At 33.4% G+C, this 23,672-nt stretch overlaps 1 protein-coding gene across 1 annotated transcript in view; it reads right to left on the bottom strand.

Moving 5' to 3' along the window:
- MMP16 (matrix metallopeptidase 16) overlaps positions 1–23,672 on the bottom strand; it is a 334,023-nt gene that overhangs the window by 158,857 nt on the left and 151,494 nt on the right. Inside the window, exons 2-3 of the mRNA XM_036829818.1 lie at positions 23,141–23,289; positions 12,887–13,009 (exon numbers count right to left, since the gene is read on the bottom strand). Coding sequence (XP_036685713.1) covers positions 12,887–13,009; positions 23,141–23,289 — 272 coding nt within the window. The remainder of the gene's footprint in view (positions 1–12,886; positions 13,010–23,140; positions 23,290–23,672) is intronic.

Raw genomic sequence — 23,672 nt, 5'->3', positions numbered from 1 at the left:
TCAACAACTATCTTTTGAGGACCTAATATACAGCAGACACTCTACTAGGTGCTGGGGAGCATAAAATGGATAGGTTCTCTGATGAAATGAAGCTCCTGTATGGTCTTGAAGTAACATACAATATACTATTTTACAATTATTCACTTACATACCTGTCTCCCATACTAGACTACATTCTCCATGGGAGCAGGGGCCTTGCCTAACTCATCTGTCTATTGACAGTTCTGCCACATAATGCCTAACTCATCTGTCTATTGACAGTTCTGCCACATAATGCCTGACTCATCTGTCTATTGACAGTTCTGCCACATAATGCTGTTCAATAATCATTTATTGAATGAAAGACACCTAATTATCCAAGAAGCAAAATTTGTCAAAAGGAAATTGATCATAAAAATTCAAGTAAGAGATGAATGGTCACCAGTACTTGTATTACAGTTATAAAAAGCATGTATATTATGCATCAGCCAAAGTTATATATATTCCTAAGAATACGTAAATGATACAACCTCAGAAGTTCCCATTTCTAGGCATCAAACACTGAGGTCATTTAAGTGGAAGGCATAGGGGCCTAGACATTCCCTTTAAATGGACTGATTATAGAAAGTTCCTTCCAATCCCACATTTTAAAGATAGGAAGAGATCTTAAAGTTATGTAATCGAACTTTCCAACCATTCCACAAATGTTCTCTAATTTCCCTGACAAGTGAATAAATTTCCTGGTTTATATGTTTCCAATGATGAAAAAGAATTGTAGGATGGATGATTTAATTTTCTGATAGCTCAAAATATTAGATTTCTCTTAAAGCCTTTAAGTGTTTGAAAATAGGGCTTCCCTGGTGGCGCAGTGGTTAAGAATCTGCCTGCCAATGCAGGGGACATGGGTTCAAGCCCTGGTCTGGGAAGATCTCACATGCCGCGGAGCAACTAAGCCCGTGCACCACAACTACTGAGCTTGCACTCTAGAGCCCACGAGCCACAACTACTGAGCCTGTGTACCACAACTACTGAAACCCACGTGCCTAGAGCCTGTGCTCCAACAAGAGAAGCCACAGCAATGAGAAGCCCATGAGCCGCAACGAAGAGTAGCCCCCGCTCACTGAAACTAGAGAAAGCCTTACAGCGACGAAGACCCAATGCAGCCAAAAATAAATAAATAAATTTTTAAAAAAAGATATTTAAGTATTTGAAAATAGGAAATTTCTCCCTTAAATATTCTTTCCATCATGTTAAGAATACTTGGCTGTAATCTTGAGCTCCTCATGCAAACTGCATTCAAGGTCTCTTAGTATTTTGATTTCTTTTTAGAGGTGTACATTAATTTGCCAAGAAGCAGCAGAAAATGTGGTGGCCCAAAGAGAAAAGAATACATCAGGTAAGGCATGGCCAACAAAGCAAAGAGAAAAAATTAGCATCTCCACTGCTTTGAACACTTTGCTTTCTATAAATCTACTATGGACATTCTAGCTTTTCTTTTTGAGCCACATTATACTGTTGGCTCATAATGAGTTTGCAATCAAATAAAGCCTAGATTCTACCGCCCCCATTCCAACTCCTGTCTTTATTCTGTAATGGCACATTCTGTAATCATTTTGAGCTCCAATGTCATATTTTGTATTTATTTTCCTAAATATAGTAAAAAAAAAAAAAAAAAAGTAGTAGCAAATGATAATATATACTACCTATTAAATATAAGGCAACTTCTTAACACCTTATATATATTAACTTTAGAAGGTAATATCTTTAGCTCTCACTCCCAACTTTCTCTTATCCTGTTATAATATTCTCAACAATTTCTGGGATTTGTCTGATAAATTAAAGGAGTTAAGATAATAATCAGCATTTATTAAGCACTGTGTTTCAAGCACTATGCTGTTTTTGGTTTTTTTTCCCTACTATCTGACTTAATTGTCTCCTAAGCCTTGTGAGGTAGGTATTGTTACAATACGCACTTTACACACAGGGAAAATGAGACTTGGAAAAATAAGTAACTTGATCCTGGTTTTACAGGTAGCAAGTATCAGAGCCAGGAAGAAAATCCAGACTTTTCTTACTCCAAAACTCTTGATCACATTATGTGCATATCAATAATCAAACATTAAAAAATAATCTGGAAGTTTACAAGAATAAACCCCTAATTATTTGAAAATTCAAAACTAGCTGAGACAATTGTCAGTATAGGGATACAACATAAATGGAATTATGATCAGTTCTGAACCTAATGGCTCTTAGTTTCTCTCTTTCTTTCTTTTAAAATTGAATGGTGTAGGTAGTACCTAAGGATGCAGAGACACTAAACAGGGTACACTGTCAAGAGTTTAGAAATCAGGTCAGAAAAAGAATAATATCTGAAATGAAAAAAATAAATATCAATATACATAGTTGTGTAAGCTTTATAGGTCTAAAATTGATTATACTTTAATCTAATTGGTATTTATTGATTTTTCTATGGTATGAGGTAAGAATCTAATTTCATTGTTTTCCATATAGATGACCAATTATCACAGAATAACTTAATAAGTAAAATAGCCCATCCTTTCCTCACTGATCTACAAGGACTGCTCTGGCATAAATCAATTTTTTAATACATGAATGGTCTATTTCTGTGATCACTTGTCTGCACTGTTGGACTATTTGTCTATCTCTGTGCTAACACAACATACTGCCTTAATTTGTATTGAGTTAAAGGAAGTCTTCATGTCTAGTAAGTGGAAATATTTTGATTAATATTGTGCCTTCACTAATCCTCAGAGATTTTTGAGTCAGTTTGTTAAATTATACAAAAAATATTACAGGGAATTTTGTTAAAATTGCATTGAATTTGTGGAAGATCTGAACTTTCATTATACTGAGACTTTCTATTAAGAGCAAAATATATCTCTACATTTATTTTTGGTCTTTTTATGTCTTTCAATAAAAGTTCCTAATTTTCTTCTTAAAGGGCTTACATATCTTTTATAGATTTATTCTTTACTCATACTTCTGTGTCTATTTTAAATGTCATTTTTGTAAAGATTATACTCTGTGTGTGTGCCTGTTTACTTTGTATATTGATCTTGTAAAAAATTTCCAGTTTCTCCTCTGACATGTAAAGAGCTTGGAAGTTGTCACTCCCAACCTCACAATAAGACAAAAAAGCTGAGCAAACAAAAACTAAACAATGCTTCTTAGCTCCATCAGAGAATTGCAGTTACAGGGCAAACTTCCACCCCCAAAACTGGAGACACAGAAGAGTATGAAGAATCAGAAACAAAAGTCCCTGAATCATTCCTGTCTGATATAGTAGAAGAAAAGAAGTAAAAGGCTACAATAATATTCTGGGTGTAAGATCCCCAAAAGTCAAGCCCACCTGAAAAACTGAGATTTAATCACAGGATTATAGACTGCTTCCTCACCCCAATACTTTACACCACACCAACAAGGCTCAGTATAATAACAGTGGATTACAAATTAGAAAGCTGCAAGACACAAAGTCTATTTAAGAAAGAGCTTCTAGGATATTCAGAAACAACACGGGAGACAAAAACTAGGCCACTAGAAGAAAATGAAGCTTCCAACACCTTCAGCTACAAGAAAAAATAAACAGCTAAACTCCTAAGCAGATGAACATGAAACTTCACACTAAAGGCTTATTACCTCAGTTTCATGACCTAATACATCATGTCTGGCTTTCAACCAAAAAATTAATAACATGCTAAAAGTCAAGAGAAAACACAGACTGAAGAGACAAAAGAAGCATTAGAACCAGACTCTTTATGGCAGAGATTTTGAATTATCAGACTAGAAATTTGAATTAAATATGATCAATATCCTAAGGGCTCTAATGGAAAAAGTGGACAACAAGAAAAAAAAACACATGAGTAATATAAGCAGAGAGATGGAAACTACAAGAAAGAATTAAAAGGAAATGTTAAAAATAAAAAAAATATATTAACAGAAATGTCTCTTATAGGATCATCATGAGATTATATATAACCAAGGGAAGAATCAGCGAACTTGAAGATAACTCAGTAGAAACTTCCCAAATTGAAAAACAAAGGAAAAAAAAAAAAAAAAAAAGGCTGGAAAACAGAACAGAGCATCCAAGAAGTATGGGACATTTAAGTGTAACAGAACATAATGAGAATACTAGAAGGAGAAGAGAGATATGAACAGAGACATATTTCAAATAATGTCACACACCAAACCACAGATCCAGGACTTTCAGAGAACAAAATCTACACACAGGCATATTATTTTCAAACTGCAGAAAACTAAAGACAAAGATAAAAGCTTGAAAGAAGCCAGAGGGCGGAAAAACACCTTATCTACAGAGGAACAAAGATACCAATTCAATTAGACTTCTCCTCAAAAACCATCTAAGCAAGAAGAATATGATCCAAGCAAGAAGAATATTGATATGTTCATAGAAAATGGTAATATATACAATGCTCAATACAACCAGAAAAGGTAGAAAAAGAGGAAATACAAAATCAAAAACAAAAACAAAACAAAATCCACAAAACAAAGAACAAAGAACAACAGCAATGGGCAGCAAAAAGTTACAAATATAGTAGATATCAATTTAACTATATAAATAACTACTTGGAATGTGAATAGTCTAAATATACCAATGAAAAGATAAAGACGGTAAGAGTGGATTTTTAAAAAATAAATAAATAAATAAGCCCCAACTATATGTTGTCTACAAGAAACTCACCTTAAATATATAGATTTTGATGGTTAAAAATAAGAGGATAAAAAATATACCACGCTACACTAATCAAAAGAAAACCATAATAGCTATATTATTTTCAGACAAAGCCTTCCTCAGAGCAAAGTAAATTATCAGAGATAAAGAGGGGCATCACATAATGATAAAGGTGTCAATTTTTCCAAGGTGTAACAAACCTTAATATATATATATGTTTAACAACAGAGCAACAAAATACATGAGGCAAAAACTGATAGAACTTCAAGAAGAAAAAGGCAAGTGTACCATTTGTTGGAGACTTCAACACCACTCTACCAGTAATTGACAGACCCTGCTGATAGAAAATAGTAAGGATATAGTTGAACTGAACAGCATAATTAATCAACTTTATCTAATCAACATGTATAGAACACTTCATTCAAAACCAGCAGAATACTCATTATTCTCAATCTCACATGGAACATTCACCAAGAATACTAGGGAAAATCTCAAAATGCTTGGAGATACAGCAGCATACTTATCAATAACATGTGAGTCAAAGAACGAAAATCTCAAGGAAATTTTAGTATTACTTGAACTAAATTAAAATGACAATACAACTTATCAAAATTTGTGGGATGCAGCAAAAACAGTACTTAAAATACAATATATAGCATTAAATACATATTAGGAGGCAAAGAAAGATAAAAGTAATTAATCTAAACTTCCATCTTAGGAAATTAGAAAATAAAAAGCAAACGGAAGAAAAATAAAGTTGGAACAGAAATCAATGAAACTGAAAACAAGTAAACAATACAGAAAAAAAATGTTTTAAAGCCATTTCTCTGAAAAGATTAATATAATTAATAAACCTCTAGCCAGACTAAATAAGAAAAAAAGAAGACACAAATTACTATCAGTTATGAAAGAAGGCACATCACTACTGATACCATGAATATTAAAAGGATAATAAAAGAATATTATGAACAAGTGTTTGCCCATAAATATGATAACTTAGATGATGTCATGGGCTGAATTGTGTACCTCCAAATTCATATATTAAAGCCCTAACTCTCAATTTAACTGTATTCAGAGATAGGGACTTTAAGGAGGTACTTGATATTAAATAAAGTCACAAGGTTGGACCCTAATTCAGTATGTCTTGTGTCGTTATAAGAAGAGAAGACACCAGAAATCTCTTTCTCTCCACCCACATACAGAGGAAAGGCCGGATAAGGACACAGTGAGAAAGTGGCCATCTAAAAGTCAGGAAAAGAGGCCTTACCAGAAAAGGATACTGACAACACCTCAATCTTAGACTTCTAAGCTCCAAAACTGTGAGAAATTAAATTCCTGATGTCTAAGCCGTCGAGGCTTTTGTTAAGGCAGCCTATAAAGGCTATTACTGATTTAACTGAACAACTCCTTTAAAAGAGACAATCTATAAAAACTTCTACAAAGAGAAATAGGTAATCTGAACAGTCCTATATCAATTAAATAAATTGAATCAGAAATTAATAACCTTCCAAAAAAAAAAAAAAAAAAAAAAACTAGGTCTAAATGGTTACACTGGTGAAGTCTACTAAACATTTCAGGAAGAAATCATACCAATTCTCTATAATTTCTTCCAGAAAATAGAATTCTTAACCCATTCTATGAAACTAGCATTACCCTACTACCAAAACCAGATAAAGACATTACAAGAAAGGAAAACTGCATATCAATATTACTCATGAACATAGATGTAGAAATTCTAAACGAAAATGAGCAAATCAAACTCTACAATGTATATAAAGAATTATTCACCATGACAAAGTGGGATTTATCCCAGGCATGAGAGTCTCATTCCACATTTGAAAATTAATTAAGATAATCAATCACATTAAAAGGCTAAAGAAGAAAATCATACAATCATAGCATAGATACAGAAAAATCATTTGATAAAAGACAACTCCCATTCATAGTAAAAATATTCAGCAAACTAGGAATGGGAGAACTTCCTCAACTTGATTAAACATCTGACAAAAAGCCTGTAGCTTACATTATACTTAATGGTGAGGAATTACATGCTTTTCCCTTAAAGACTAGGAAAAAGGCAATGATGTCTGCTCCCAGCACTCCTATTCAACATTGCACTGAAAGCAGTAGCTAAAGCAATAAAATAAGCAAAGGAAATAAAAGCTATACAGATTGGGAATTAAAAAAACAACAACTATCCTTGTTTTCAGATGACATGATTTTCTATGTAGAAAATATAAATGAACTGACCAAAAAAAAAAAAAAAAATCCTGAACTAACGAGTGATTTATAGCAAAATTCTAGGATACAAGATTAATATACAAAAGTCAATTGTTATCTTATATATCTGTAATAAACATTTAGAATTTGAAATTTAAAACACAACTTATAGTACAAAAAAATGTTTAAAGAAATCCTTAGATATAAATCTCTCCAAAATATGTGAGTATGGTTAGAATATTTGTCCCCCTAAAATTCATATGTTAAAATTCTAACCCACAAAGATGATAATATTAGGAGATGGGGCCTTTGGTAAGTCCTTAGGTCATGAAGATGGAACCTTCATGAATGGGATTAGTGTCCCACAAATATCTCTAGCCCTTCTGCTATGTATGTGAGGATCCAAGAAGTTTGTGACCTAGAAGAGGGCACCAACTATGCTGGCACCTTGATCTCAGACTCCCAGCCTCCAGAATTGTGAGAAATAAATTTCTGCTGTTTATAAGCCACTCGTGGTATTTTGTTATAGAAGTTCAAATGGACTAAGATATATACAAAAGATTTATAAGATTAAAAGTATAAAATTCTGAGGAAAGAAATAAACCTAAACAAATGGGGAAATATTCATGTTCATTAATGGTAACAATCAATATTAAGATGTCAGTTCTCCCCAAAATGATCTGTATATTCAAGGCGATCACAATAAAAATCTTGCTAAATTATTTCATGGGTGCTGGCATAACCTGTTTTATTGTGCTTTGCTTTATTGTGGCTCACAGATATTGCGTTATTTATAAATTGAAGGTTTGTGGCAATCCTATGTTGAGGAAGACTATTGGCACCATTTTTCAAAAAGCATTTGCTCACTGTGTCTCTGTGTCACATTTTGGTAATTCTCGCAATATTTCAAACTTTTAAATTATTATTATATTTGTTATGGTGATCTGTGATCAGTGATCTTTGATGTTACTACTGTAATTGTTTTGGGGTAACATGAACCACTCCCACATAAAATAGCGAACTTAAGAAATGTTGTCTGTGTTCTGACTGCTCCACTGACCTGACATTCCACTATCGCTCTCTCTCTCACTGGGCCTCCCTATTTCCTGAGGCCAAACAATATTGAAATTAGACCAATTAATAACCTAACAACGGCCTCTAAGTATTCAAGTGAGGGGAAAATCACATATCTCTCACTTTAAGTAAAAGCAATAAATGATTAAGTTTAGAAGGCATGTCAAAAGCTGAGATAGGACAAAAGCTAGACCTCTGCCCTAAATGGTTAGCCAAGCTATGAAAGCAAATGAAAAGTTCTTGAGGGAAATTAAAAGTGCTACTCCAGTGAATAATAAGAAATCAAACAGCTTTATTGCTTATATGGAGAAAGTTTTAATGGTCTACATAGATCAAACCAGCCACAACATTCCTTTAAGCCAAAGCTCAATTCAGAGAAAGGCCCTAACTCTTTTCAATTGTGTGAAGGCTGAGACAGGTAAGGAAGCTGCAGAAGAAAAGTTTGAAGCTAACAGAGGTTGGTATATGAGGTTTAAGGAAAGAAGCCATCTCCATAACATAAAAGCACAAGGTGAAGCAACAAGTGCTGATACAGAAGCTGCAGCAAGTTATCCAGAAGATCTAGCCAAGATAATTAATAAAGATTGCTACGCTAAACATTAAATTTTCAATGTAGATGAAACAGCTTTATTATATTGGAAGAAGATGCTGTCTAGGACATTCATAGCTAGAGAAAAGAACTTAATGCCTGACTTCAAAACTTGAAAGGATAAGCTGCTTCTCTTGTTGGTGGATAATGCAGCTGGTGACTTTAAGTTGAAACCAATGTTCATTTGTTATTTCAAAAATCCTCGGCCCCTTAAAATTATGCTAAAACTACTCTGCCTGTGCTCTATAGGTAAAACAACAAAGCCTGGATGACAATACATCTGTTTACAACATGGTTTACTGAATACTGTAAGCCCACTGTTGAGACCTAGTGCTCAGAAAAATGATTTATTTCAAAATATTACTGCTCATTGACAATGCACCTGGTCACCCAAGAGCTGTGATGGAGATATACAAGATTCATGTTGTTTTCATGCCTACTAACACAACATCCATTCTGCAGCCCTTGGAACAAGGAATGATTTTAACTTTCAAGTCTTATTATTTAAGAAATACATTTTGTAAGGCTATAGCTGCCATAGATAGTGGTTCCTCTGAAGGATTTGGGTAAAGTAAACTGAAAATCTTTTGGAAAGGATTCACCATTCTTTATGCCATTAAGAACATTTGTGATTCATGGAAAGAGATAAAATATCAATATTCACAGGAGTTTGGAAGAAATTGATTCCAATCCTCATGGATGACTTTGAGTGGTTCAAGACTTCAGTGGAGGAAGTAACTGCAGATGTGGTGGAAATAACAAGAGAATTAAAATGAAACATGAGCCTAAAGATGTGACTGAATTGCTGCAATCCTGTGATAAAACTTTAAATGATGAGAAGTTGGTTCTTACTGATGAGCAAAGAAAGTGGTTTCTTGAAATGGAATCTACTCTTGGTGAAGATGCTATGAAGATTGTTGACATAACAAAAAAAAAAACAACAGCATTTAGAATATGACATAAACTTGGTTGTTAAAACAGTGGCAGGGTTTGAGAGAGTTGACTCCAATTTTGAAAGTGCTACTGTGGGTAAATGCTACAAACAGTGCTGCATGTTAGAGAGAAATTATTCATACAAGGAAGAGTCAATCAATGTGGCAAACTTCATTGTTGTCTTCTTTTAAGAACTTGCCTCAGCCACCTTGACTTTCACCAACCACCACCCTGAGCAGTCAGCAGCCATCAACAGCTGAAGGTTAGCATTTTTTATCAATAAAGTACTTTTAACTAAGGCATGCTCATCGTGCTTTTGGACATAATGCTACTGCACACTTAATAGACTGTAGTATAGTGTAAACAACTTTTATATGCACTGGGAATCCAAAAAATTCAAGACATTGTTTGATTGCTATATGAGCTTGATTGCTATATTCTCTTTATTTTGTTGGTCTAGAACTGAACCCAGAATATCTCTGAGGAACGCCTGTAATGGCAAACTGATTCTAAAGTTTATGTGGGAAGGCAAGAGACTCTGAAAACACAACATAATACTGAAGAAGAAGAATAAAATCAGAAAACTGATACTATCTGATATCAAGACTTACTATAAACCACAGTAATCAAGAAAGTGTGATATTGGTTTATGAATAGACACATAGACCAATGAAGCAGAATAAAGAGCACAGAAATTTACCCATGCACATAGGCAACTGATCTTTGACAAAAGATCAAAGGTAGCGGAGAAAGGATGGTCTTTCCAACCAGTGGTGCTGGAACAACTGAACATCCACATGTAAAAAATTGAATATAGATTTTACACCTTTCCCCAAAACAAACTCAAAATGGATCATTGACCTAAATGTAAATGCCAAACTATTAAAATTTTAGAAGATAACATAGGAGAAATTCTAAGTGACCTTCGGTTTGGCAATGTTTTTTGAATATAACACCAAAAGCACAATATAGAAAAGAAAATAATTGATAAATTCTACCTTATTAAAATTAAAACTTCTGTTCTGCAAAATACACTGAAAAGAGAATGGAATGTCAAGCCACAGACTGAGACAACATATTTGAAAACATATCTGATAAAAGACTTGTAATCCAAAATATACAAAGAACCTTTAAAATAGCAACTCAAAAGTTGGTGCAAAAAAAAAAAAAAAAAAGTTGGTGCAAAGATCTAAACAGTCATCTCACAAAAGAAGATGTGCAGATGGCAAATAAGCATACGAAAATATGCTCAGCTTCACATGGCATTAGGGAATTGCAAGTTAAAAAATTGAGAAACCACCTATTAGAATGGATACATCCAGAACACTGACAATACCAAATCCTGACAAAGTTGTAGAGCAACAGTAACTTTCATTCATTGTTGGTGGTAATGCAAAATGGTTTAGCCACTTTGAAGATAGTTTGGCAGTTTCTTAAAAAGCTAACCATAGTCTTACCTTATGATCAGCAAAATTATACTCCCAGGTATTTAGTCAAATAAGTTGAAAATTAATGTCCACACAAAAACCAGCCCACACATGTTTATACTAGCTTTACTCATAATTGCCAAAAACTGGAAGCAACCAAGAAGTCTTCATTAGGTGAACAGGTAAGCAAACTGTGACACATCCATACAATGGAATATTGCTCAGTAATAAAAAGAAATGAGCTATCAAGTCATGAAAAGACATGGAGGAAATAAATTCATATTATTAAGTAAAGGAAAGCAGTCTGAAACGGCTACAAACTGTGTTTCGAACCATATGACATTCTAGAAAAGGCAAAACTATAGAGACATTAAAACCATCAGTAGTGTCCTAAGGAGAAGAGAGATGAATAGGTACAACAAAGGATTTTCAGAGCAGTGAAACTAATTCTGTATGATACTGTAATACTATATGATATTATGCATTTGTCAAAATCCATAAAACTACAACACAAAGAGTGAACTCTGGTGTAAACTATCGATTTTAGTCAGTAATAGAGCAATACTGGCTCAACAATTGTAACAAATATCTAATACTAATTAAGATCTTAATACTGGGAGAAACTATGTGAGTGTGTATACTGGGGGGAGGGGGGGTGCAGTGAGAACTACTCATACTATCTGCTCAACTTTTCTGTAAACCTAAAATTGCTCTAAAAATAAAATCTACTAATTATTTTTAAAGCTGGATATATTCTTTTATTATTTCTGAAAAATTATCTAGAGCTTATTCTGGGTGTTCTGTTAGAAAGTGATACAACTGTGACTATAAAAGATAGTTTTATTTCTTTACAGAGCCTTATATCTTTTATTACCTTACAACTATAAGTAGTTGCACAATGTTATTGGATAGAGGTAGAGATAGCAGGTATTTTTTGTTGTTTCACTTAACAATATATTTTCCCAACACCTCATGTTACAGTGGTCATATTATATGTGAAATACATAATGAAGCTGTAATTTTTGTTTTTGTAGATGCCATTTTTCTGATTAAGTATCTTTCTTTGCTTTGATTCCTAGTCATCATAAATGGAGGTTAAATTTTCTTGAACGCATTTCTGTATCTGTTAAGGTGATCATATAAAGAACTTCCTTTAATACTCTATATTACTCTTAAGACAGAAGGGAGGCCAGCCTGATTTTCTAAGTTGGGTTGAATGACCATGGTTTACATTTCTCTTGCATCCTGTTCCTTCTCTTTCAAAACAGGCATCACATTTATATGATTGTTAAACTTCTCCACATGACTGTAAATTCCATGAGGATGGATGGAATCCCTATGCTTTATTTATTTTTATATCCCCAGTACCTAGCACTGTTCTTTGTCCAAACTGGTACTCAATAAAACATTGTTCAATTAGTTAATGAATGAATATGAACTAGCAGCAATTGCCACTCCAGATTGGAAGATACTCTCATCCCTTAAGCATGCTTCATTGAAGACAAGAAAGGATGATCCATTTGCATTGTTGCTAAAATGATAGAAAGTTAAATGGTTGCTCTGATACCAAAAGTTAATTAATAATTCAAAGATATATTGTTTAAATTGCAGCTATTTATATACTTTATTATTTTATAATTTTTTAGATTATGAATACTTGCTAAAGAATGTTGTGTGTTAGAATACTCATCTGAAAGTCTTTCAGAATATTAGCATTCATTCAAGAAGCTGGAAGATCTAGTTTACAAAAGTGTTTCAAGAAATGTCTGTCTACAGGGTCTCCAAATGGACAATTTATTCTCTTCTCAATTGCAAGTTTTGTTTTTTTTATGTTAACATTACATCACTATATGTTACCATGTAGTCAATGTGCATAAGATCTCAAACAAAATGTCAAAGTACATAGTTTTGAAAAATTGAAAAGAAACAGTAATTCATCATTAGCTATTATACCTGTAAGTGATGTGTTTGTGCTGCCACTTCTGTCCTGTTAACGCATACCGCTTTCGACGAATATTAAATTTGGAGCTACCTCTTGTCTGGTCAGGTACACCACATCGAGGTTTCTTCATCCAGCTGCAAAAAGCAATATTTTCCAGTTATTTACCAACAACCCTAATCATTAATTTCAAAAAGAAATCCATTGAGAAGTTATGGCAGTGGTAATAAAAACAGGAAAACATAAAGGAGAATTTTGTCAGTTTTCTTGCAATTTGAATCTAAGTATTGTAGAAAGCATATTTTTTTCCGGAATGATCAAGAATCATTAGTTTATAACTCATATCCTTTAGATAATTTTTCTCTCTAATTCATTTTGAGCTAACTGTAAACTAAGGTATTCTGATGCTTCTAACTAGAATCTGCTGTTAACAGATACATGACCTTGGGAAAGTCTCATTCAGAAAATGAGACTTTTAAAAATAAATTATCACTAAGGTCTCTTTCAGCTTTAACATTCAACAATTTTAAAAATCTATTACATGACCTAAACTCCAGGAAGCAAGAAGATATATGCTACTCTCTTCTAGCTTAAATAGAAGGAAATTGTTGTTTAGAATAACATTTGCCTTTCTCCACTTTTTTCTTCTTTACACTTTAAGCATTACCCCAGTTTTCAAATAACAGCCATTCTCTTTGAACCTTTAATAGTAACTGAATTCACTGCTTAAGAAATTTTTTTCTGAATATAATGTTTAGTATGACACCAATAAAATTTAAATATTAACATTGGGAAAATAAAATGCTGGTTTTGATTTATTGATTTTTAATGTTTATGTAGACAGTTGTCTAAATTTTTTTCTAGAGAGTCTTATTTGACCATTGTTATGTTTTCTATGTAGTCTTGCTTCTTATCTAAGGAGAAAGATTGACATGATTTTTATTAGTTTTTCTTTAGTGACTCAAAATGGCTTTATCATCCATTAGCCCATTTAATTTAACAATTACAGAACTAAAGCAGAATCTTCGTGGCATTACATGCTTCAGAAAGTGGAAATGAGCAAAAGAATCAATTTTTGTTATATTTCATCAAAAATTTCTATATTCTTTAAATGGAAAATAATTGACTGCAGAGATGACTGTCTAAAGATGTCCATTTCATGAAAATGACTGAAATAGTTTACATGTTACAGGGATAAATCAGCTAACTAGCTTTTATAAACATAAGAATAACATCATGCAACAATGAAAGCATGACTTTTACTTTTTAAGAAAGACAACACTTTTCTGATAAGCATTGTATGTTTCTCCTTTTTTATTCTGCTACCAGTAAAAATGTAGACATTGCAGTTAACAGACTTAAACTCCATCCTAGTTTATGATGCATTGTAGAGTTACTTCAGGAAATCACTCTTTCCCTTTATTAAAGTCTCCAAACCAAATGAGATGTCTTGTAAATGCTAATGCCTAGAAAGCTATTCAGACCTATGGAACTGAAGTCTCTGGAGCCAAGAATTGAGACCTTTTACTTTTAACTAAAACTCCCAAGACACTCTGAATTAGCGGTCCCCAACCTTTTGTGGCACCAGGGACTGGTTTCACGGAAGACAATTTTTCCACGGTGGGGGCTATGGTTCAGGTGGTAATGCGAGTGATAGGGAGCAATGGGGAGCGGCAGATGAAGCTTCGTTCGAAAGCCACCGCTCACCTCCTGCTGTGCGGCTCTGTTCCGAACAGTCTGTGGCCTGGGGGGTTGGGGACCCCTGCTCTAAATCATTAAATTTGATATATATTTCACTAGACTGTAAAACACTAAGGGGCAGGGGATCTACATACTCCCTGTACCTGTACAACCCCTAGAATTTAAAAGAGGTTTAATAAATAGGTGGATAGGGACATTTTTTAATGAAAACATATTTTTATTATATTCTGTAAGATCTAGATACATATTCAACTAACAAATATTAAGCATTAATGGTTAATATTAATTAATTAATGATAATTTAAGTGGCTTTTATCAATGGGTATTTCATTAATCATACTCTCAACAAAAATTATAATATTTCTTAACCAAATACTTATTCTGACATCTCCCTGAAAGTGCTGTGAGAACAAATAATTATTAAATATGACTAAATTTACTTAATGTGGATGTGATTACACTTACAGTTAGCTAAAGAAAATATTGAAGTAAACACTCTAGGGAAAGAAATAATTTTGAAATGGATAGTGGGATAAAATTTGACAATTTGTCTTTATCCTGATACATTATTAGAGGAAATATGTTTTCAATGAGGATATATTCTCTAAAATTACTTTAACAATACATAAAGTTAAAAGATGAAGACAGCCATTGAAAACATTTAAATTTGTTAATGTAAATTTCCATTTTAAGTTGTGCATATGTTGGACCTAGTAAAAGTTTTCTAAATGAAACATTGCATCTTCCAAAGGACAGGGGTTTTAGGGATGAGTATTAGATTCTTATGCTGAAACATATCTCTGCTAAATTCCTTATGCATTTATTCAGCTTTTGCCCATTTCATATAATTTTTTCTTATGTTCCAACTATTTGTTTATATATTTACTCATTCTATCCTGATCCATTTATCTTACAATATTTTTAAGCTTTTATAATACGCTAAGAGATATATGAAAAAAAAAGTGTGTATAAAAAGATAAGGCAAGGGGCTCTTGCTGAGCTCCCAGTCTCATGTAAGACATTCATGATAAAAAAATAATAATAATACAATATAATTAGTTAAGTGTTCTCACATCTCCATCTAGCTATCTTGTCATCATTTCTAATTTTACATGTAATTTAAAATTATGATTTTTCAGCTCCAAACTTGTACCAATTCTTCTGATACCTTTTCTCAGCCCAAAGCCTTTCTAATGCCTAAGCCAGGTATCCAGGTAACATCTTCCACTGATGTCTCTTCACATCCAATCAATCATGATGTAGTCTCTTCTGCCTCTAAAACTTCTCTGTATCTTTCACTCTCACCAGTGCCTTCTCACTCCTAAAGATAAATCTTTTCAAAACACTGATGTGTTTACTACATGTTCTAAGTATGAAATGCTTTTATAGACAGAATCTTACTCAGGCATACTTAGCCAGGATGCCCCCCATCTCCCTGCTTCCCAAGATCCACACAAGTTCCTACAGAACCAAACCTCTTTCTTCCTTTGTTTACAGTGACCTCTGTCTGGAATACTTTTACCTCCTTGTTTACAGTGACAATCCTAATCCTCCTCATTATTCAACTCCCACATGTACAGTTTACCATCTCAACACAGCATGTATTATAGTGTATATTACAATGTGTACATCTCTGTCTCTGTCTTCTACTAACCTGCGAGTCAAGCCAGAGAGCCTTGTATGGGACCGGTGTCCAGTGAAGCTTCCAGTGAAGAACATGAAGCAAACTGTCTTCATGTATTGTTTTTGCACATACCGATCTCCCCCACTATCCTATATGTTTCTTGAGGACTTTGTAACTCTTACAGCTCTGCGCCTTGAACAAATGCTTACTATGCAGAGATGTTGTGTGAAACTTTATATAAAATTAAATCATAATGTAGATGACTTAAGTGTAAGAAATAAACATAAGAACAGGCATAATGTAATATAAACTAGTAATTTAATTCAAAGAACACTTAATGAGGGTTGGTCAAGATAACTCTATGTTAACTTCACCAATATATGTACCCAAATATTCTGGCACAGAGATATTAGCAGGTATTAATTATCAAAATATGTAAAATCCCAAAAATATGATCAGAGCACATCGTGACACTGAATATGACACACAGTATCTGAACTAAATCTGTCCTTGGGATTTTTATGTGATTCCAAACGTTTGTTCTTTAATTTTATAAGCATTTGTTTCTTTCTCTTAACAATTTTTAAAGTTCTCAGTGATGTCAAGAATGGTCAGTGTTGGGCTTCCCTGGTGGCGCAGTGGTTGAGAATCTGCCTGCCAATGCAGGGCACACGGGTTCGAGCCCTGGTCTGGCAAGATCCCACAAGCTGCGGAGCAACTAGGCCAGTGAGCCACAACTACTGAGCCTGCGCGTCTGGAGCCTGTGCTCTGCAACAAGAGAGGCCGCAATAGTGAGAGGCCTGTGCACTGCGATGAAGAGTGGCCCCCGCTTGTCGCAACTAGAGAAAAGCCCTCGCACAGAAACAAAGACCCAACACAGCCAAAAATAAATAAATAATTAAAAAAAAAAAAAAGGTCAGTGTTTACTAGAACTCATCAATGAATTAAATGCTGTCTAATACTAAATGTAAAATTGGCATGTTAATGTTGTTATTCAGGTAGAGTCTGGCAGTTCATTTCTAGTTATCATGCACCAAAATGTTAGTTCCATTCATGTATCAATTTGATAAATCCCATATTTACCTATACACAAGAGTGCAGAAGTAAAGAGTGCAATTTTACTTTTGCGTGAAATTGATTGATTGTCTCACCCAAGGTAATAACTACATCATATGAAAAGGAAAGGTGTTGAAGTGTATGTGTGTGTGTGTGTGTGTGTGTGTTATTTTCAAGTCATACTTTTTTGTGAAAGTATCGTTGCTAAAACACTTCTCTTTTCAGTGTGTCAACACACACTCATATACCTGTGCTTCTTTACTGACTCATTTGCTAAGAATTTTAAGTTGACATTCCAAAGCAAACAAAGACATGGGCAATGAGCACTGGGCTGGGGGGGTGGGCCAGTGAGCTGCAAGAGAGACATTTTGTAATTTCAAGTTGTAAGTCATGGCACCACCCCAATTTTCATAAATATAATACTGATATTCAGTATTGGTTTAACTGTTTAGAATACAGAGCATTTTTAAACTAGTTTGGTGGATCATTAATGTCTCTGTTTAAATTAACTCAATTTAAAAATGAAAAATATCTAAAAATCAGTTCTCTTGTGAGGAGTTACATTATAAAAGTTGGAAGCAGGGATCCTAGAGCCAGACTGCCAGGGTTCCCATCCAGCTTCACTGACTCACAAGCCCTGTGCTATTAGTCAGTCTACTGTTTCTTTCTATTCCTTAGTTTCCTCTTCTATAAAATGAAATGATTGTACTATTATTGAGTTAATGTGAGAATTAAATTATTTAAATCATGTGAAATACTTAGAACAGGTCCTGGCAGATAGTAACTGCTATTATTATTAACTTATAATACTTAATATTATTTTTAAAATATCAGGAAGTAGTTATACTAGTAGTAGTAGAAGCAGCAGCAGCAGCATACAGATATCTATGTTTCTACATTTTTCAGTTCACTTTGACTTGTATGTTGACATAAAGCACTTTGTTATTCAAGACAGGGATATTCCTAGTATTCTGATAACAAATATGCCAACAGACACATAATCTGTTTTATGTAAATAAAGTAACCATAATCTACTAAGGAAGTTTGCAGTAATGTTAAAAGCCACCATACAGGAAACAGTATCCATTAGCTTCAGTTAAAAAAGAAATTAATTAGTTGGGCATTCATGTCAAACATATAGGACTACCCATTGCATGACTCCAAGAGGTTCCTTCAAGTTGTAGTCCATGCCCCTGATGCCCCTATAGCGGGGCTGCAGGAAAGCAACTCCCCAATAGAATAAGATGGGAATGCCACCCTTTGGGGTTGGGGCTGTGCCACACAGTGGCCCTGTGTACATATATCTACCTTTACCAAGGGAAAAAATACTCAAAAATATATATTTTGTGCCTTATGCATTAGTAATCTTAGAAAAATATTCATCAGCATAATATATTAAACATGTTTCTATCTTCCAAACTTTTCCAAGTTCTAATGAAAGGTAAGAGTAATACCTATGATTATAGTTGTCCCAAGAAATGTTTCTAGAAATTTTAAAATATGCTTATATTTATTACATTAAAAGTCCTTAGGCTTTGCTTGTATTCAAGTTCAATAATCATGAAGAAGATTTTTCAAAGTAAATTCACTTAGGGCTCAAAATGTAGATAGGCTGATAGCTCACTCTGGTCCAGAGTTTCTTTTTTCTATCAACTCATTAACTGCCTGCATGGACACACATGTTATTCCCAAAGCTGAAACTGCAAAGTTAAAGTACTTAAAAACCCAAGCACAGAGAATAAGTGTATTAAGCCTCCATGATCTGCAATGTGAACAAAAGCTCTGTTAGAGTGTTACCTCTTTCTTAAGCTTTCACCTCTCACCTTTTACCTTTTGGAACAGAGCCGTAAGGACCCTGCTCATTTAACTGTTAACCAACCCTCTGTAGCTACCAAAATGTGGATTGACCCATGCTATAATGTTATAGCTTTGAGTACTATTGTTATGTTAAAAAATAACAAAGAAAAATCTTTAATTACTGATGGATCTATCTTTTATATCCAAATTGAAAATGAAGAGTCTTAACTTGATAATTTAGACTAAAGAAAAAAAATCATAGAACATCTGGATAAGTAAACCAAAAAGCTTGTAGTTCTTGATATATCTAAATAAATACTTGAATTCCAAAATCAGGAGTTCAAATATCACTACAGTTTCATAATAATTCTTTGAATAAAGCTACTTATTCAGTCTTAAAATAATTTTTAATTAAGACAAATTTCTGGGCATGATTTAAATAAATTAAACAGAATTACTAAGATCATCCAGTATATATGCACAAATGTATATATGTTTGTATGTATATACACACACACATACACACACACACATATATATATGGAGAGAGAGAAAGAAAGAGAGAGAGATAAAAACAAAAAGAAAGATCACCTTACAAATCCCATCAAGTACGCTTCAGGGCATAACATTGTGCACACATAAAAAGATAAACTAAAATTTTAAAATACTTACTATTAATATTATAAAAACATATTAAACTCATTCTTATTATTGCCTTGTTATCCTTTTCCGTCCTTGCAAAATACTGCATTTTTATGCATAACATAGATTAATTCACTTATTAAGGAATTTAAGTGAGCTTGCTTACTAAAATTAGCTAAGTAACCAATAATTTAAAAGAACCATTGCAACATATGATAATTAGCTCATTTTGGGTGGGGACGGTATAAGTATTTACCACTACTATCTCTCCAATACCAATGTTAATTAATTCAAAAGCTATATAATATGCCACTTAAGGTAATAACCAAATTTGTTGCTTGAAAATGATTAATTTCTTCAATGTAATATAAGGATTATTATAATTGGCATCATTACTTTTAATTACCCAAGAATTATAGATTGAATCCATCAAATGTCTGTCTTCCAAAAAAGAATATAATTACTTAATTTAAAAACAATTGATTTCAACAAGAGTCTAAAATTAGATAAATGTTTATGGCATCTGAAAATGAATCCTAAGACATTATTTCAATACTGATTAATAATTCTAGGTCTCTAATTTTACTACATATTTTATGTAATAAGACTTAGATGAAAAAATTCATACATTATAATTTGACTATGTAAAATAATAGAATGCAATTTCAGCATGGATTGTTACCACACATTCATTTAATATTACAGAAGCACAGAGAATTGCTTAAGTAGCATGATTATAGGGATTATACTTACAAAAATGGTACATAATTTGAGCTGAGTACCCTGAGCAACAATACCCCAAGACTGGGGATACATCAGTGGAAAAAACAGACAGGAAGCAAATGAAGCTGCTTCTAGTATGAAGCAGGGTTTCTAGTATGAATGACAATGAGAATGACACAGAAGACAGAGGAGGCATCACAGTCTAGGAAGGGAAAATGATGAGGGTTTAACAAGGCTTTAATGGGTTCAGCTAGAAATAACTACCAAGTGTAACACTCTCTTTAAAGAGAAAGATACGTTTTTAATTTCAAAGTAACTGAGTTAGAACAAAACTCTTTTAAAGAAAAAAACAAAAAACAAGCAGAAAAACTGGTTGGTTTTAAATTTAAGGCTGCTTATTTAGTTGATCTTTTCTTTATAATGCTATAGCTCACAGAAATGTTACTTTAACACCTACACACTGACACAATCCTTTCTTCTGGTCTGGAATCTGAGCCCTTGTATGCCAGGAAAAGACCCGTGTCTTTCTCTGCACCTCTGTATTTTTGTTAACCCCTTTCCACATGAAGGGTCCAAATAAATCCTGCACACATTCCTCTTCCATTATCTCCTGACAAAGACCTTTTTCTATCTATTTTAGGAAATCAAACTTATCCTTCTTGAGTATTTTCAATGATTAGCAGGGGCTTTCAAAAGTGAGGGGAAACACAAATGACACCTTTTATAGGACTCCAATCTCTCAATTTTAGTATCTAGTAATAAGCATATTTAAAATAATTTGTTTCCCAAGTCACCATTTATTGTATTTTTAAAAACTGTGTCATAATTTCCAAAAACGTGAATTAGAAGGTATCAGCTCTGCGTTAGGGAACAAGAAAGCTTGTCCAGAGCACTTTTTAAATTGTTGGGATAGAGAATGTAATATAAATGGAGTTCTGTATTGTACACAGCAACAAAACACAGGGCTTGCTGGAGGTTTTGCTTATTAATTTAGCACTATATTTATTTTGGATAAGAGGTATGTTATGACTTTAAATGAACTTTTGATAGTATACTATTAAGAGAGAATTGCAATGATTACAGGGCAGTAGATCCAAAATAGCAAAATTGTATTCCCAATATTAATAACAGGTTTCTCATTCTCACAGAATGCATTATATTAATTCTTCATTCTGTTTTCACAGACTCAAATCAAATTCAATATTTAAGTATCTCTTAAAAATGTTAGGAGAGGTAATGTATTTATTTATTTATTTATTTATTTATTTATTTTTAACATCTTTATTGGAGTATAACTGCTTTACAATGGCGTGTTAGTTTCTGCCTTACAATGAAGTGAATCTGTTATACACATACATATGTCCCCATATCTCTTCCCTCTTGCATCTTCCTCCCTCCCACCCTCCGTATCCCAATTTATTTTTTCAAACTGCTTGAAAACTGTTTAATCTTCAAGCCATTGTTATATGTTTTTTCTGTTTTGATGAAATAGTATGACTAACATCATACTTTAAGTATTAGAAGGCAAAATACAATTTTAAAATTATATATTAAATTAGTTTAACATGTAAGAATTAATTATATATGCCTGAGTCCGGGTACTTCAGGTATTTAAGAAAAATGTGTCATTTCTCAAAGGTACACAGCATGGTATAGTGGAAACTTCCCCAAGTAAATGTCAAAAAATCTGGACTCTGAAGCTAGTCTGGACTTCACTTAGCCTTTGACTTTCAGGTTTTTACTTGAAAAAGTAGAGAGAAAAATGTATTCTTATCTTCCCTATTGTGTAGGTTTACTGTGTGTTGATCATTATAAATGCTGAAGTAGATTTACTTTTGAGTATCAAAGACTCAATGAACACAAATAATTCTTCCCTGCACTAAAAGAATTAATCTTTTCCTCCTTTGTTGTCTAGAAACAATAATGCTGTTTCATAGTGTACTTGTGGTAAAACAATTTATGACTGTGTCTAGCTATACAGTTAACTTGAAGTTCCTTTGAAGAAGAGACGATGTCTTTTGAATCTGCATATGCCTCTTTCACAGATAAAATGCCCAGTAAAGAGTGATTGGTTGAATAAATAAATGAACAAATGATTGATAAAAAAATAAATTAAATAACAAATATTATTAAAGAGTAGAAATAAGCCCTTTGTTACTAAAAGATTGAAAGCACAGACTTTTCAGTGAAAACTCTTCCCTTGATTTAACTAGTATGAGAATTGTCACTAGCAGAAAGCTAGTAAACTATTAACTGGCTCTCTGATTCCCTCCCCCTCAAAAACAGAGCCCTGATTTGCAGTTTCCTATTTTCCTCGGTTTCAATATTTTGACTTTGGTCAATTTCAGGTTACTGCTGTGATATCATTTAGGGAAAGAGATGTGCACACACTACTCCCTCCAGCCATACAATCCAGCTCCAGCACATCACTGATCACCACTCTTCTAGTAGTGGCTTCAGCTGTACATCTACTTTGACTCCCATTGTTGGTATTTTCTTTCCTATTTTGAAAATGTATTGTTCAAGTCCAGGTGAGTAAACTTAATTTTGTGTTTTAATTTTTTATGATTCTCAGGGGAGTGGAGTTAACATAGGTTAAGTTCCAAAGAAACGTTCATGAGACAAATCATTCCATTTGTGGTTGGTGGAGTTCACTAAGGGTTTTTCAGACCACTTAGTTTGGCTCAAGAGCTGAGAAAGAAAGAGTGCAGATGCCATTACTTACTCAATTGTGTTTCGGTCCACTTTTCCTGTCATGTTAATGCCGTAGAACTGCTGCATGGCAGCTAAGGCAGACTGCATGGTCTCTGCAGAGCGCAGCACCGACATTCTGGGGTCAGTAGGTGGAAGGTAGCCGTACTTCTGTAACCAAACCTGCAATAACAAGTACAGCTCCTTTTAGATCAACTTCACAAATTAACAGTAATTTTATGGTAATTAATTTCTGTCTATAGTTGATTTTTAAACTTTATTTCCTCTTCTAAGGGCATATATTATTTAATTTTGTCTCTTTTTAACACATATTATGTAGTTTAGGTTATTTTAGTATAATTTCAGTGGTTGTTACAGATCTTTCTAACATACACACAAACTCTAATTGTAAAGAAAAAGATTAATCATTTGTCTCAAGCTTACACTGTATAGAGTACTATAGTAGATACTGGATAAAATCACAAATAAGATCATCCCTGCCCTCTAGGAACTCAACTTCCCAAAATGAAGATATTTTTTCAACAATATGGCCCCACTGAGACATC

The sequence above is a fragment of the Balaenoptera musculus genome, chromosome 17 (assembly GCF_009873245.2).
Source record: "Balaenoptera musculus isolate JJ_BM4_2016_0621 chromosome 17, mBalMus1.pri.v3, whole genome shotgun sequence".
NCBI lineage: Eukaryota > Metazoa > Chordata > Mammalia > Artiodactyla > Balaenopteridae > Balaenoptera > Balaenoptera musculus.
This window is presented reverse-complemented; position numbering and strand designations above follow the sequence as displayed.